Source organism: Mus musculus, chromosome 2 (genome assembly GCF_000001635.26).
Source record: "Mus musculus strain C57BL/6J chromosome 2, GRCm38.p6 C57BL/6J".
NCBI classification, from domain to species: Eukaryota; Metazoa; Chordata; class Mammalia; order Rodentia; family Muridae; genus Mus; species Mus musculus.
Window position 1 is genome coordinate 25,915,377 of NC_000068.7, and position 16,998 is coordinate 25,932,374.

The following is a 16,998-nucleotide window of genomic DNA, read 5'->3' on the forward strand; positions in this document are numbered from 1 at the left end:
GTGTGCACAGTTATATATTCAGGTGAAGGCATGCATGGATATGCACAGGTGTACTCAGGTGTGGTGCAGGTATGTGTACATCTGAGCATATGCACCTGCCCATACAGATCTATAAGAAGCAGGCATGTACAGGTGTGCTCGGTAACTCTGTCCTGGCCCCACACACTGGTGAGACATCATCTAAGGTTGGCTCGCAGCTGAGCAACCTGCGCAGGCAAGTGGGAGCCAGTGCTCTGCTCTTCCTATGGCTGAGCCCTGCCAAGTGCAGGCAGGAGCTGTGGACAGGTGTCAGAATCCATCTGTGGCCAGAAAGGAGGGACAACTCGCTCCCCTGGCTCCTTGGGGCCCCGCAGAGCCGTACTGGGTGGGGCTGTGGTGACACTTAGGCTATGTCCTTTTCAGATGAGATGAACGATCATCACCAGAACACCCTTTCCTATGTACTCATCAACCCCCCGCCAGACACAAGACTGGAACCCAACGACATTGTGTGAGTACCAAGTGCTGGCCATCCCAGCATCAGGCATGGGGGAGGGGGGGGCGGGAATCACCTGGCACGGACCTGGTGTGGCTGCCTACCTGGCTTGCCATTCCAGGACCAGCCTTGGTGTCTTCTGCAGGTACCTCATCCGTTCCGACCCCCTGGCCCATGTGGCCAGCAGCTCCCAGAGTCGGAAAAGCAGCTGCAGCAACAAGCTCTCATCCTGTAATCCTGAGACCAGGGATGAGACCCAGCTCTGAGCCCCATGCTGGGGCGAACAGGACGACACAGGAGAAGAGAGGAGACACTGTCACAGGCTGGCCTGGCCCAAGCAGGCTGCATTATGACTTTATACAGTGGCTCCAAGACTTGCCCCCAGAAAGGAAATCCTCTCAGTGGGGCCAGTCGTGAGACCACTGGACCACTCTGGAAAGTGGCATGAAGCATTTTTTTAACCTTTTTTACAAATCTGAATGATTTGCATCTCTTTACATAGCTGTACCACAACTCGTGACTGGGGTCTGGCTAAAGAGTGAGGCAAGCAGACAGGACAGGGACTGGACCCTATCCTGGATCCCTCCGTCTTGCATGGCTTCACTCAGCAATTTCTGAAGGGGTGCTGGGGTGCATGGGAGAAGTAATGACCTGGAACTGGAGAGTTCCATAGGGGACTGGGGAGTCCTCCTGCATGGAAGCCAGCTGTGTTCTCTAGCCATTCAACATGCTGTTCTGATCAGTTTCTGCATGGTTCTGGGAGTACACCAGGGCCTATGGGGTGCCTCTCCCCAGAACCAGGCAAGGGGCCAACCAGTAAAGGTGCCATGCCCTTTAAGAGGAGAAAAACAGAGGGGCTTAGAAACCTGGTCGGGAGAGCCCCAACCTGAGTCTGAGCTCTGCAGCCCCTGCATGGGGGAGGGGGACCACAGTGGCTCCTCCAGAAGTCCTGAGCTGTGGATGGAAGTCAAAATGTTCTTTCTAGCTCTCACACTTGAGCTTTCCTAGCCATGGCCTTTGGGGACATCGAACTGGCAGATGATGTGTCTCCACAGACCATTTCACACTCAAACTCTTGTCTCTAAACTCCTGATCTGAGAAGCACAATTAGCTCTGGGCCCTGGTCATGCCTCAGGTCTCCAGGGATTGCTTCAGGCAGCTGACTTCATTCTTGTTTATGGTTTGTATGATCAGAACTGGAACCTTCTATTAAAATGGATACATCCTGCAGGCATGCATGGAACAAGGCAGCCCACCATAGCTCTGGAATGGTGGTGGTGGTGGTGGGGAGACAGCTGAGGCTCACCTGTTTTAGGGTTAGAATTGCCTCATGTATCCCTCACCCCAGACTTCACAGACTAGCTCCCAACCTCTGGGATGGCCAGCAGGGCCTTCCCAAAATAGTAATGAAATCCTCTGTGGCTGCAGGTGGCTGGGCCTAGACAGCTGCTCCAAGGTGTATGGGGACGTGATCCCCAGAGGACCTCTTGGCAAGCTTTCCATTGGTTTCCCCCTATGGTCCAGTCCAGCATGTCCCAAAGATAGGCACAACTCACTTAAGGTCTCAACGCCTGGAGATCCACCCTTACCCCACACTTGGGAGGAAGGTGTCCCTGATGTGACTATGTGAACTTCCCCCTTAAGTGTCCTGAAAGGTTGGGGTGAAGGGATGGGACCAAAGGGCCTACACTTCCTCAGCCAGAGCAGATGGAACCTCAGGAGAGCAGGAGATAAGGGTCAAGGCAGTTGCTGTAGCTTGCTTGAGAGCACTTGCACCTACGTCTCCCCTTCCCATAACCTGCCTGCATATCCAGCCTTCCTATTGCCACTCTGTGCCTGTTGGAACCTTCTTGCTCACAAAGTATGCATGAGTCCTGGTGAGGTGTAATGGGACAGAGCTGGCTCTAAGGACTCAGGGAAGAAGTTTGGGGGCTTGGGTAGAGAAGCAGGTGGCTCACACAGGGCTTGGCTGGCCAGGACTTATCTAGGCTAGGATCTGTCAGTGGCCATCACTCTGGAGCAGGAGGGGTCTGAGTCTATACTCACATTCTCTCTCCCTGCTCAGCCACCTGCCAGGCTGCTGAGCCCAGAGAAACAGGAAAGCTGGTCTTCATCTAGATGGGACTAAATAGCCTTCAAGTCCATGGGAAGAGCTGCCACTTCTGAGGCACCTTGGGGAAAGCCACCTGCTCCAGGCCCTGTCAGGATGTTTACTCTCGTGTTCATCTGCAGCATGGAAACACATTTCAGACTTTAACAGTGTGAGGAGGGCACTCCTCCCACAGCTATAGACAGATACTTCCAGCCCAGCCTTTGCTAGCTTTTAAAGATGCCCAGCCCTGGGGCTGGCATTTGGGCCAGGAGGATTTGTGTGCTCAGATACCAGTCACCAGATCAATAAAAGCCACCTGCACACCTGGAATTCTCCATAGCTTCCATCGCCTTCATCTCTAGGCCTGGAAGACTGTCTTTTGCAGTATTATCCCTGTCTCCCACTGTCTTTGGACACCACCGATTCTCCCAGTCCTCATACCCTACTGGTCTTAAGGGCTCTCATGAAACACTTGTTCCCAATGGACAGGGTCTGTCCCAACCCAGGAAGAGGCAGAATTTACACACAGCAACAGAATGTTCAAGGTATACAAAATTAGCAAGAAGCCTTTTATTTTTTTTCATTCCTAACTACTTGGAATCGTAACTCAAAATAGTGTATTGGGTGCTGTAGCCTGTGCTAAGTGAAACACTGGCAGCCGTGTAGTGTTGTGAGGGGCAGCTGGGCCTGGGAGCTGTTCTGCTGTGGGAGCTGGGAGCCTGGGAAGCATGTGTTTGCTGCAGGTTCTAGGCTATCTCAGTAACATGTATTTACAGATGGGCAGTGACAGACAGACAGGAATATCTAAGCTTAAGTACTTAGTGCAGAAAAGCAGGCAGGGCAGAGACAGAGACCAAGGCAAGGGCTAAAACACAGAAGTTAACACCAATCCAGCTACACGTCGGCCACGCCAACTGAGGGTAGCTTTAGGTGGGCAATGATAAAACAGACCTACAATGGACAGAAAGAAGGCTCTGAGACATGACCCATCCCCCAAGTCCCTCTCACTCCACCACATGTCCCCATGCTCCAAGGCATCTCTTTGGGGGATTTCAAGACAGATTTCTGAGAGGATGTGACTGGTCTGCATTTGCCAGAACCCCCAGGCTATGCTCAGTCCCACCATGCTCTTAACCAGCCATTCTGACCCCTCATCTTAGGCCCCACAGAGTCACACACCACACACCACAACACCCTCAAAAGGACCTTTCTATCTGAGTCACAGTTTTCCCTGTTGGGTTAGTTTCATTAGGAAGACAGTGTAGAATACAAAGACAAATTGCATTTGAGTGACAAGAACAGTGTTGCGGTGGGGAAGCTAACAGTTTTAGATACTTCCTTACTAATTTCAGTTTATTTTGTCTTCCCTTCTAAGAGGCAGGTTCCTTAAGAATGGGGTTCTGGGTGTCTAATGCTCACTGTGCGCAAAGCAGATACATGCCTTTGGTATCAAAACTTTGGGGTATATTGTTCTTATTCTCTCACACATTATATCCCTACTGCAGTTTTCCCTCCCCAACTCCTCCCAGAGCCCACCACCACCACCCCACCCCCCAGGATCAACTCCTCCTGTGTTTCCCTTCAGAAAATAAAAATAAATAAGCAAAAGCAGGCCTCCCAGGGATATCTACTGAACATGGCCTAACAAGATACAATAAGACTTGACAAACTTTCACATTATGGGTGGATGTGACAACCCAGTAGGAGAAAAAGGGTCCTCAGCACAAAGGAGTCAGACACCTCCCACTCCCATTGTTAGTCCCATAAGAACATGAAGGTGTACAACCATAAGGTTTATGCAGAGAACCTAGCTTAAAACCATACAGGGTTTGTGTCTTGTTACTTCAGTTCCTGTGAGCTCCTATGAGCACAAGGGGGCACATGTCTGCCCCAGGCCCTGCAGTGTAGTTTCCCAATGCAATTGCAACTCACACAGGGCACCCAATAATGGTTTAGCCTTTAGCTGGGGGTGACATCTGCCTATCTAGATAAACAGCCTTAACCCTGGCCCAGAGTCCAGAGCCCTGGACTCTGCATGGGCAACTCTGGGTATCCCTAACAGGTGCCTGCCAGGGGTGGGCAGTTTGTGAACACAGCAAGCCCCGCCCTCACCTTCTGTTCACACCCTTTGCAGCCAGGCACATACTCGTACTTCCCTGGCCCAGGGCCTGCTCTTCCTCCAAGTGGGAGCATCCAGCTCTGAACATCTTATGCACATCAACAGATGTTTAAACAGCTGGCTGTGGTCCAGGAGACAGCAGACAATAGGGCTCTTATACTCTCCACTCCCAGACTCTGCTGAATAAAGTACATGTTCCCTAACTAGGATGCAAAACGGCACACCTTGTCTTTTGCATGGCTTGAGGAACTCCTCCTTCACAGACTCAGATAGACTCATAAGACTGTAGGGCAGGTGGGTGGGCACTCCCGTCACCAGGGAAACTGAAGCCCAGGCCCGCTGTTAAGAGCTCAGAGCAGCAAGGCCCAAGCTTGGACTTTGGAAGTAAACTTCTTAGAACCTCCATCATCTCAGCAGCTTAGACTGCTGGGACAGCACTACCTTTGGGTGGCACCTACACCAACTGTCCATCGTGAGAGCCCAAGGAAGCCACAAAGGGCAATCAGGCTGGGACAGACCACCCTGCCTCTCTCCTCAAAGTAGCACCTCTGGCCCCTGCTCTGCCCACTCTTCTCAGGAAGTCCTAGGAACCAAGACAGGCCTGGCCAGGGCACTAGAACCAACAGGATCTGCATATAACATTGGCATAAGCAAATATTACAGGCTGCACTGATGACCTGCAGAGGGTCCCTACTTTGGAGGCACTGCCATTATCTGTTAAAATCTCACCTTTAAAAAACTTTAATTTTCCTAAGCCATGTAAGAAGATGGAATCTCACCCACTATGGCACAGTGAGGACACAAACCAAGCCGGGTGTGGTGGCACATACCTTTGATCCCAGGATTCAAGAAGCAGAGGCCAGCCTCTGCTGGTATACATACCAAGACCAGCCAGGGCTACATTAGGCCCTGTAGAAAAAGAAAGGGGGTGTGGAGATGGGGAGGGTTGCCTAAGGATGGCTTGTACTTAAGAACTGCTGCTCTTCAGAGGACCCATGTTTGGTTCCCAGCACACACACACACACACACACACACACACACACACACACACACACACACACGCACACACACACACAACCAGCAGCTCACAAGCATCTATAACCAAGTTCCAGGAGATCTGAGGCAGCACACAGTCATATACATAAAACCCCACAAAATTTCTCACCATAGCATATGCTGGTGGCAGAGCATGGTGAGACAGCCAGAGGTGCGTCAGGGCTGCCAGGCTCTGCCTCTGCCCCTCAGCACTTAGGTCCAGTGAGTCCTACTTCCCTTGTGTCCAGATATCAGCCGAGGACTGCAGCCTCCTAGGCTGCTTGAGCCTAGAGAAGAATTCTGATTCCTGTGGCCTCTGCACTAAGTCCACTTCACTCACCTGATCCTAGCGCTCCATCTTATCAGACTAGCTGGTAACTGGAGCAGCTCTCTCTGCTTCATGATCCCCATTATGTATGTGAACTACTAAAGTACACCAGGCCCATCAGTGTGGACCAACCTCTGTGCCTGCCCCCATAGGAACCAACATCTCATCCATCACCTACTCTGCCCACGACTACGGGAACCTCTCCTCCCCTGTACACCTCAGAGTCACACCATGTAGCCCATGCTGGCTGCAAGTTTATGATCCTCCGCTTTAGTGCCCATAGTACTCGCGTTACGGCATTGTGTTTCATATCGAACACATATTACTGTGTTCTTTGGGCAGTTTCTAGTATCTTACCATACAGAAATGGGAGGAAACTCCTGTGACGTCAGGTCTCCCAGAAGAAGTCTGGCTGAGATGACATCTGCCATAGGCAAGTGTGTGCCAATTCCTATGTTGAGACCCTAAGCCCCAATATGATTGGGTTTGCTAGAAGGTTTTGAAAGACAAGGACCATGGAGACAAGAACATGAGTGCCCATAGATCCAACCCCATCTCACTGGTGATCTTATAAGTGGTCAGGACACAGATACAGAAGGACATCTACATAAGGATACAGGGTGGAGACTGCATGAAAGGAGGAAGGTAGCCACAGGAGTTAGCCCTGTCACCCCTTATCTCAGGCCTCTAGCCTCCAGGACTGTGCAGGGCACACCATGCAGTAAGACGTATGTGTGTGTATGTGGTGGTGGTGGGGTGTGGCATGGATGCAAGTGCTCCCAGAAGCCAGGTCAACTTCTGGCATAAACACTACAAATTGTCAGCAGACTAAATCTGACAATATGTAGGTCAGAGCTGGGTCATTTATTCCAGGAAAACAGGTTTCTCTAAACACCCAGAAGGCATGATGGTAAGAACAGAACCACCATCTTTTCAATGGGATAAAATGAACCCTGTAAAACTCAACCCAATTCTAGTACACTAAGACAGGAAACCTACAGACAGGAACGCCACAATGCCACCAGGAGGATGCCCGGCAGCTCTCCCAGGCACAGCCAGAAGGCAGGAAAGACACAAAAGCCTTAATAGAGCTACAAAGGAAGGACAAGCAAACATTCCTTTTCATGGGATGCTAACAGAGTTCAAGTGCCTCTAAAATTAATAAGAATTAATAAAAGTTGAGTAAGACTGCTCATGGCAGAAAAAATCCTTTGTGTTTATATGCTGCCTGCATCAGTGCTATTAATAGGAAACAAATTATAGGTACAAATCCACAGTGCACTCACAGAGAGCCAAGCTGCAGGTGCAGCCCAACAGGACCCGGCAGGGCTCACCTAGAAGACACAGGCACTGCCCTCTTCCAGCCTTCTGAAGAGTTTTGTTACCTCTGTGGTCTCAACTCCCTTGCCTGTACTTAACTCTCTGGGTGGATCCTCACCCACGTACCCACCCACAGACCACGGGCCCAGAGAAAAGGAACAAAGTCACAGAGCAGCGAGCACTGCTGATAGGGAGAGTGGAGGGGACAGTCTTGGTCACTGGAGATCTACCCAGAAGCAAACAGACAAGATGCCTACACTTTCCTAAGCCCAAATCCAACCCCAGGTGTATGGCAGGCTGAGAACCAATGAGCCAAAACCAAGGTGGTTTTGAGGATACTTTAAAAGACTTCGTGACCCTATAGCATAGAATTTTTCAAAACTAGTTACAAAAACTTGATAATGCAGCCCTAGAAATTTTAAGATTTTGTTTTTGTTTTTTTTTGTTTTTTGGTATTTTTTCCGAGACATGGTTTTTCTGTGTAGTCCTGGCTGTCCTGGAACTCACTCTGTAGACCAGGCTGGCCTCAAACTCAAGAAATTCACCTGCCTCTGCCTCCCAAGTGCTGGGATTAAAGGCGTGTGCCACCATGCCCAGCGAAATTTTAAGATTTAACAAAGCGTGAAAAGTGGAAAAAGCTAATCAATTTGCAAAAGATAACAAAATAGGCAAAAGCTTGTATAGATAGCTTCCGAAGCAAAAAGTACAGCCAGCCAATGGAGAGAAATACAGTCAACTTCACGTGGTCAGAAACGCCCATCAAAGGCTGGGCGGTGGTATTGGTGAAGACAGAGGCAGCAAGGTCCCTTTGAGCTCAAGGCCAGCGTGATCTAGATAGAGTGAGTTCCAGGACAGCCAGGGCTACACAGAGAAACCCTGTCTCAAAACAAAAACAAAACAAACTCAGGCCTGATGAACACATGACTGAACAAAAGACAACCCATGTTGATCCAAAGCCTGGACCCTCCAGGACTCCCTCCCCATGAGCCCACTGTGCACCAGCACCTGGCCATGTAGGCCCACAGGCTCACACTGCAGGTGCAGGACTTGTGGGGCCTCCTCTGACATCCTCCACTTTTCTCACTATGAAGCCAGAGAGCAATGGTTCCACCGTTTCTGCTTCCTCAGCAGCCTCCCTGGGTCTGAGATGTGCCCTCTATTATACCATCAGAATGAGTTTGCACAGCAGGCCTCAAGCCTGCCCCCTGGTTTACATGCTGCCTGCATTTCCTTTTCAGGGGCAGGGAGCCTCATGGAGTAGGCAACTGTGATGGTTTGGACTAGGGAGTGGCACCATTTGGAGGTATGCCCTTGTTGGAATAGGTGTGACTATTGAAGTAGGTGTGTGACTGGGTGTGGGCTTAAGACTCTCACCCCGGCTGCCTGGAAGTCTTCCACTACCAGCCTTTGGTTGAAGAGGTAGAACTCTCAGCTCTGCCTATGCCATGCCTGCATGGATACTGCCATGCTCCCACTTTGATGATAATGGACTGAACCTCTGAACCTGTAAGCTAGCTCCAATTAAATGTTGTCTTTTTATAAGACTTGCCTTGGTCATGGTGTCTGTTCACAGCAGTAAAAACCCTAAGAAAGACAGCAACCCATACCTCCAATCCTACCCACATAAGTGCCAACTGAATGCTGGCACATGCTGCCACAGGCTTACCCACGTGGCATCTCACATGGCAGTAGGGACACTCCAAACAAGAATGCCAAGCACCTGGCAGCACTGAGGAAGGCAGAGACAGAAGGGTCAACTTGTACCTACATGCTCTGGTCTGTGCCCATTTAATACCCTCAATGAATGCCATGTTTTAAAGTAAACACAGAGGGCTGGCGAGATGGCTAAGGGGACCTGAGTTTGGTTCCCAATGCTACGTCAAGTGGCCCACAACTAACTTCTGGAAACTGGGCCGGTTATTCAATGGCTATAGTTGCAATCTAGGGCAAGGAAGACCATTCCACAGCAGAAGGTTCCCTGCAGTGTTTGTGGCAGGGTGGTGCCCATGGGAATGGGTGGGCTTAGATGGTGCCAAGACCACCTGGTACAAGGGGCTTCTCCTTTGCTCCCAGATACCCAAAGGTGGATGCTCTACCTACTTCTGTAGCTCTAGGGAAAACATGCCAAGCATATGGATAAGTCTGCAGTTGTGGGGCGGGGGACAAAACAGCTGTGCATGAGCTTAAGTAGAGGGCAGACTATCCTGGAAGGGCTCCTCCAGTCTTCAACACACATGTGCCCCTAGTACCTCTGGGAGCTCCGCAGGAAGGAATTATCTCAGTCTCAGAGCAGGCCTGCTATCCCAGAGGGAGTCCAGGGCCCATGTCCATACTCACAATGTGACTTCCTTGTCCCCAGCATGCCCAGTCACTGCTGCTGCTGCTGCTGCTGCTGAGGGCATGCCCGCTGCTCTCCAGAAGCTTCCTGATGTTAAAAACCTATGGCCTTCCTGAACCCAGCTTCCGAGGTAACCATCTGTTTCCTTGAGTTCACTTGACAGAAGTTTAACCACTTTCATTGACCATCCATCAATTACTAAGAGGCAAAGGGACACAGCTCAACAGAGATCACCGGAACTTTAAACAATCCCGGGCATTAGCAAACGGCATCGTCATCTGATGCCAAGCCTAGAACCACAAGTCCCAGAGTGGGGACTGGGTCCACTGTTAACCAGCAGTGGCTACATCTCCCCAGAGCACTGTTCCTGCCAGGGTCTGCTCTCCTGGGAAAAGAAACAGTAAACTGGCTGCTTGTGAACCAAACAAACAGTTGAGGAAACAAACACAAAAACAGCTTAAATGTCACTATGAGATAGCAGCACGACAACTGTCACAAGCTCAAAACTGCAGCTATGGTAGGTAAATGGACTGGTGTGAGTGGATAAGGCCGTGATAAAGGTGAGCCCAGCAAACACCTTGTGAGAATTCACTTAGCACTGCCTGGCTGTCCCACTCCCGTTTAGGAAGATCTACCTCGAACTACAGATCCAGCATAGAGACCAAAAACCAAGCTGTCTTTCAAAACAATAGCTCTATCAGTTCAACTTAAACACACAGAAGCCCATGTCTTCAGCTCTAGACCTGGGAGCTTGGCTGGTCCTAAATCCCCACACAACAGCAAATACAGGGCCATTCTCTCAGGCCACCCAGCTTTGTGTCTACAACTAGTAGCAGTGGCTACCCAGGGCTTCCATCAGCCCACATAGTCAAACATGAGAGACCACCCTTCCCTCCCAAACACAAGGGACTACTCTCCTGTCTATGGAGAGTTTCTTTCTCTATATGCCAGAAAATACGACAGGGCCTTTTCCAGCCAGGAGACAAACCTGAGATATCACAGATGTTAGAGTGGGGACAGGCACCCTCTGAAGCTTGTGGTGCGCAGAGGGACACCAACCAGGATCTTTGCTCAGGCACCAGCTTTCAGAACAAGTGTGACGAGGGTCTCAGTAAAGATGCTACCATACTGCTGCAAGGTCTGTACCACCCACCCTAACTACAAAGAACTACTACACCCTGACTTGAACCATTCACGGGGTGCAGCCTGGGCTACATGTTCTTCCTTACCATGCAGGTGTTGCTATGTTCTCCTTACCACTTGGGGAACTAGGGAAAGTAGACCCTGGATGGTAAAGACACTGACTGTACTTTCCCAGGCCACAACCTGGCAAATAGGAGGAGGGATGACAGGGCTAGGGGAGGAACCTGTCATCCATGCCCTAAGTGTATTGTCAGGGAAGTTTGCATCACAGCTCTGACATCCCCAGCCATACCCTTGCACAGGCCTCCCAATGGTGGCATGGTGGCACCGGAAGATGCCGAATACCTCTCACAGGTTTGAGAGCTGACACAGCTTTTGTCAACACAAACCTAGTTAGACCTGGGAGAAACACCCACTGAGGAGCGGCCTCCATCACGTTGTCTGTGTGGTTTAGGAGGGTCGAGCCTGTGTGAAATGGCAGCAGAGCAAGCCGGGGGGAGCAAGCCAGGGGGCTGCACCCATTCCCCACTGCCTCTGCCTCAGCGCCTGCCGTGGCTTTCCTCAGTGGTGGATTGTAATCTGTGAGCCAGACAAACCCTTTCTTCCCCAAGTTGTATTTGGTCGTGGCTTTTATTATGGTTTTCATTTATCACAGCAACACAAAGCTCAGAACACCAGTGATACCAGATACCAAAAGCACCTCCAGAGTGCACCTCAGACACCAGGAAGACCCTGAGTCAGCAAGGTACAAGTTTATTGCCAAGGAATCAGTGAGAAACAAGAGGATGCTGGGCATGGCTCGTTCCCAGTTGGGGCTTGTGACTTGGCCATAGTCACAAAACAGGAGTTAGAACTGGCTTTACACATGTGGTACTGGACACAGATAGAATGAAATCACCAATAGGCTCAGGTAACCAAGATCAAAGCCATTTCACTAGGTAAACCAGCACCAATCTATAAAGGTTTACTCAAGTTGATTAACTTTCAACAAGAAAAATGGACTTTTAACACTTTCTTCTTCCAAGTAACAACCATAGTTTCAAACAATCTAGAAGTAAATTTTGTATTATGCCACTTTTCAATGTTGCCTGAAGCAGTCTGGGCCTTAAAAGTCTGATTGGAGATTGTATTGCAGGAACACACCGAGAATACCAGGTCAAAAGGTCACACTGGAAACGCTATCTTTGGCATGCATACACACGTGTACACAGGCCATATGCACATGTTTGTGTGCACATACTCATATACGCACACACAGGTACATCCCACATCGACACAGACATGTAGACCTGCACATCTAGTTCTGAGATTTTTTTTTTTTATTTTTTCGAGACAGGGTTTCTCTGTGTAGTCCTGGCTGTCCTGGAACTCACTTTGTAGATCAGGCTGGCCTCAAACTCAGAAATCCGCCTGTCTCTGCCTCCCAAGTGCTTGGATTAAAGGCGTGCGCCACCACCGCCCGGCTGAGAAATATTTTTAATGCCAACCGACCTGGGCTCCTCGGGGGGGTCTGTTGTTACTAAGGAATGAGCTGCATGAGTCGTCATGTATTCAATTTCTTGGCACTTTCTGCCCGAAAAGCTGAGTAGCCTTCCCAGCACAGTTGGTCAAGACAGTGTACCCACACCCTGGAGGCTCCAGATCACCACCACAAAATCCTGTACCGGAAACTTCCTAATTAAAAAAAAAATCAAAACTACTTCTGTGTCATGGAACACAGAAGGCACGAGTGCTTCTGAGCCATCAAGCCACATGGCCTCCACAGCCCGGCCTTGAGACACTGGCACTGTACTTCACATGCAGACCCTGCGTTCTGAGACAGCCTTCAGGACAGGCCACATGCCAAGTCACCGTATTAAAAGTCGAGCAGAAATGCAACTTCCTGCTCTACACCAGGTCTTCCAACTCTTCATGAAAAATAAATTCCTAGGTAACCCAAAAGTCATGCGCAGCTGCCCTGAAGCCAGAAGATGTGGGACACTGTCAGCAGAAGGAGTTGTGACAACCACACACATGGTTAACAGAAAGCCAGCTCATTACTTTATTATATTTTAGTGCTCTCTTAAAATAAATATGGTAACATCAAGTGCACAGTGAGAAATGAAGACACACAGGGCATCCAGTGACAGGTGGCCACAGACTTTAATGCTCATACAGCACAGCGCCACCCCTGACTGGATACACAGTCACCAAGGAAGAGAAGACAAGACCTCGCCTCACGCCTCCGGCGTTCTGTCCCATGCTCCTTTCCTCTGTCTACATGACACTGCTAGCGCTAACACTAAGATGTCTGAGTTCCCTCTATGATCTTCAAGTCTCTCCTGCAGTTAAGACAGATTCAAGTAACACTCTCAAAAAGAAATGTGCAAAACTACAAGTGGCTCCAGGGTCTTCACATAGCTGATCCATCGCTGGGGCACCTCTGCTCCCCAGGAACGCCTGTTCTGAGGCAGGCAGCTGCCACAGGGGCCAGCGGGGAAGAGACCCAAAGCAGCTACACCATTCTGAAATAACCGCAAATAACCACCAAGTTTTAAAAGAGGCAAAAAGCAGAATTACCCACCTCACCTGAGACTGCACACTGCACTGAGCACGCTGTTCCTCCAGAAGCAAGAACCGTGGTAGGTAAGCCAGGCCTTCACAGCACCACAAAGGAACCGGCAGCCAAGGGTGGAAAGTACGCTACTATACCAAAATCTGCCTTTATCAGAGTGAACATGCCAGCACATTCCCCAGACCTAACCAGTGGTGGCTAAGCCGGCTTAGCTGCCGGCTTCCAATGAGGCCAGCATCAGCTAGCAGTACCCACAGCCCCCAACTGTGTGGCAGAAATACTCACTCCACATATGTAAACGTCATTTTAGCAGAAGACAAACTTTACCGATTTCAGTGCTTTTAGTGAACTGACATTTTCAGTAAACTTTTTCTGAGCAGCAAGGAACAGGTTTTTTTTTTTCTTTTCTTTTTTTCAGAATCTTAGAACTGGATATAAAGGTTGGCAGTAGACACAGTCAATAAATATTATACAATTTCTAAAATGAAAAAGATTTCCCATACGAACTCCTTTTATGAAGACATTCAAACACCCTGACCCGAATGAGCCTTGGCCCTATAATCACGCACGATTACAGCTGGCCAACATGGGGCATCAGGCAATGTGCACAGGGGTGAAGGGAGGCCAGAGAGCAGATCACATTTAACTTATTCTGAAGAACTTCAAGTGAGGGGCCCACAGGCCAGGATCTCACTCCATGGTGTCCCTTATTCTGAGGATCTCAGTGGTCAGCAGGGCCACAGCAGCCATGCCCATGAAAGCACAGGACTCACTCCTGCATATGTCATGCCCAGCATCCATGTGTGCAGGGGAGAGAGCATCTTCTCTGTTCTCTAGGAACCGCTGTAGAAAACTGTCCATGGCTCATCAACTTCGTACCAAGTAGATGAAAATAATAAATAGGGATCCCGTCAGCACAACCTCTCAGAGTCCTGGTTGCCATGGTCACTTACGAGTCTGGGTCTTCTTTGGCACCGTGGGCCGCTTGGGCTGCCACAAGTGGTTATGGATCGTGAGTGCATCCACGCTGACTGACATGGTCTTGGCTGGGATCAGGTTAAACTGCTTTCGGTCTGAGCTGTATTTATATAGTTTGTCAATCATCTTCTTGGTGATGCTTTTTGGCCCCGTGCCAGTGAGTTTGTAGATTTCTTCAGTGTCGGGTTGGTAGCAGTAAAGTGCCCTGAACTGGCAGCCCGCATCTCGGAACAGAATAATATAGTGGTTGGCATCACACTTCTCCAGCTCCTGGGGAGTAGGAAGAGATGGAAAACACTGAATGTCACTCTTACACCCTAGATTCCCATTGTTGTCCAATGGGTAGGTATTGTTCCAAGGCAGTAAGGGTCCAATAAACATCCTCTTTTAAGACAGACAAAACAGGTTCAGCACAGCCTCCCCACTCAAAAAAGCTATGGCTGGCCAATGAGATTTTACTAAAGACTCTGAGCAAGCAAGGAAAAATGCTGCTGAGACAAACTGAGGAATCATATAAAAAGATGCTTCACAGCTCCATGCTGTGGAGAAACGTAAATCAAAACCAAGTGAGCACCAGTTCACAATGAATGCTAAAATAAAGAAGACTATGAGGGCAGATATGAAATGATGTAGTCAGCTGCTCTCCACAGTGGACGTGGAGTCTGTTCTCAAGGAAACTGCGAAAACTGTCTGCGGCTCATCACACTGTACCAAATGACATCCTGTGACCACACTCTCTCCAAGTCCTGACTACCATGGCCACTTACATGTCTGAGTCTTCCTTCTATATGCAAAGTCAAGAATAAGGACATCCAAGGAGACAGACCGCATGTAGACCAGTGACTGAACTAAATACACAGAAACCTACTGAGTGATGGCTTTCAAAGGGTAGCATTTGTGAACTAAAGTCTAGATTTTACCCCTCCCCCTCCAGCCAAGACAGGGTTCTCTGTGTAGCCCTGGCTGTCTTAGAACTCACTCTGTAGACCAGGTGGGCCTTAAACCCAGAGATCTCCCTGCCTCTGCTTCCTGAGTGCTGGGACCAATGGCATGTGCCACCACATCCCACTCTAATAAAGCTATTACCAAGAAAGAACCTGCAGCCAACAACCTATTGACGTTGCTACCAGGCTTTGCTATGCAGTGTGTGAGAATACAGTCCTACATTGTGCACTCCTCCACATAAACTCTCGGTATCAGCAGTTCCTGAGTATGGTGGGGGCTCCTGAACTTTCCTGGCATCAGACTGCAGTGTTATAATCTCAGCCTACCATCTCCAGTGAGTGCAAAAGAGACTCTGAGGCCACCCAAAAAGCAGGGTGTGCCAGACCAAAAGGAGGTCCCAGTTCTCGCCCATAAAGCCGAAAATTTAAGAGTTATAAAAATATAAAACAATGGCTTATCTTTGCTTCAGAAGAGACAATTTCCAAAACATTTGATTTTGCCAGTGTAATGTAATGGGCTTATTATTGTCTATCCTTTGTAGTATGTACATGTGTATGATGGAAAGGGTACACGTGTGTAGGTCAGAGGACAACTTTTTAAACTGGTTCTCCCCTTTCAGCTACGCATGTGTTCCGAGGATCAAACTCATGCTGTCAGTATTTGCTGAGCCACCTCACTGACCCAGAATGTTTTGCCTACATGTTTGTCTGTGTACCACATGAAAGCCAGAAGAGGGCAGTGGTGCCCCTAGTATTAGAGTTACAGACGGTGGTGACCTGCCAGGTGGGCCTAAGAGTCAAACCCCAGCTTCTAGAAGTGCAGCCAGTGCTCTTAACCATTGAGATCTCTCTCCAGCCACTATCAACCTACAAATGTAAAAAATTAAATAGAAAAAGAAAACTAAGTCTGTATACAATACTGACCTAACCTATATGAACGGTGTTTAAACATGGCTGAATGAGCTCTGGTCAGGAAGAAGAGCGCCACCTGCAGGCATGGCAGCTGTTGTGTATCAGGGTCCCTCACCCATTTCCTGGAGTGTGGCTCTGTAAGGAAGCTGGTACTTAACTTCCTGGGTGTCCAAATCAATGGCTGACAGGAAGGCTCCTTGTACTGAGCTGGCTGACCATCACATTAACTCTGCCTTCCCTTTAGAGTTTGGAATTAAGTTTTACATGGCTGACTAGGTACCATGTGAAAGAATACAGTTGAGTTAAAAAATAAGAAACACACACACACACACACACACACACACACACACACACACAGGGGCTGGAGAGAAGGTTCAGCACTTAAAAGCACTTCCTGCTCTTTCAGAGGATGGAGTTCAACTCCTGGCACCTCATGGTAGCTCACGACCATCTGTAATTCCAGTTCTAGAGGATCCAACACCTTCTTCTGGTCACACGGTGCCCAGACATACAAACAGGCAAAATATCCATAACATATAAAATAAAAATAAATATTTTTAAAAGAAATAAAACAAAACAAAACAACAACAATAATAATAATAATAATATAAAGGATGTATAGCAAAGTCTTATGGAAACCCACTAATTTCTAACTTTATTAAAATATAAAAAATTTTAAGAGGAATTTTAAAGGAGTGGAGATGCCCTGCAAAGTTCCTCCCAGGAAACCCTGTGTTATTAAAACAACAGACCTCAGTGT

The 16,998-nt window shown here is 48.9% G+C and overlaps 2 protein-coding genes across 39 annotated transcripts in view; one reads left to right on the top strand and one right to left on the bottom strand.

The window, feature by feature from the left end:
- The window catches only part of Kcnt1 (potassium channel, subfamily T, member 1), a 54,483-nt gene extending 51,586 nt beyond the window's left edge, over positions 1–2,897 (top strand). For all 29 annotated transcript variants that reach the window (XM_006497892.4, NM_001145403.2, XM_006497891.4 and 26 more), the window contains 2 exons: positions 403–490; positions 621–2,897. In XM_006497892.4, the coding sequence (XP_006497955.1) occupies positions 403–490; positions 621–741 (209 nt within the window). In that variant the 3' untranslated portion in view covers positions 742–2,897. The remainder of the gene's footprint in view (positions 1–402; positions 491–620) is intronic.
- An 8,564-nt stretch (positions 2,898–11,461) lies between these two features.
- Positions 11,462–16,998, bottom strand: part of Camsap1 (calmodulin regulated spectrin-associated protein 1) — a 56,725-nt gene continuing 51,188 nt past the window's right edge. For 5 of the 10 annotated variants that reach the window (XM_006497900.4, XM_006497897.3, XM_030249733.1 and 2 more), the window contains one exon: positions 11,548–14,652. In XM_006497900.4, coding sequence (XP_006497963.1) covers positions 14,350–14,652 — 303 coding nt within the window. In that variant the 3' untranslated portion in view covers positions 11,548–14,349. Of the gene's footprint in view, positions 14,653–16,998 lie in introns of all 10 variants that reach the window. The other 5 variants (NM_001276359.1, NM_001276361.1, NM_001276360.1 and 2 more) reach the window with 2 other exon arrangements.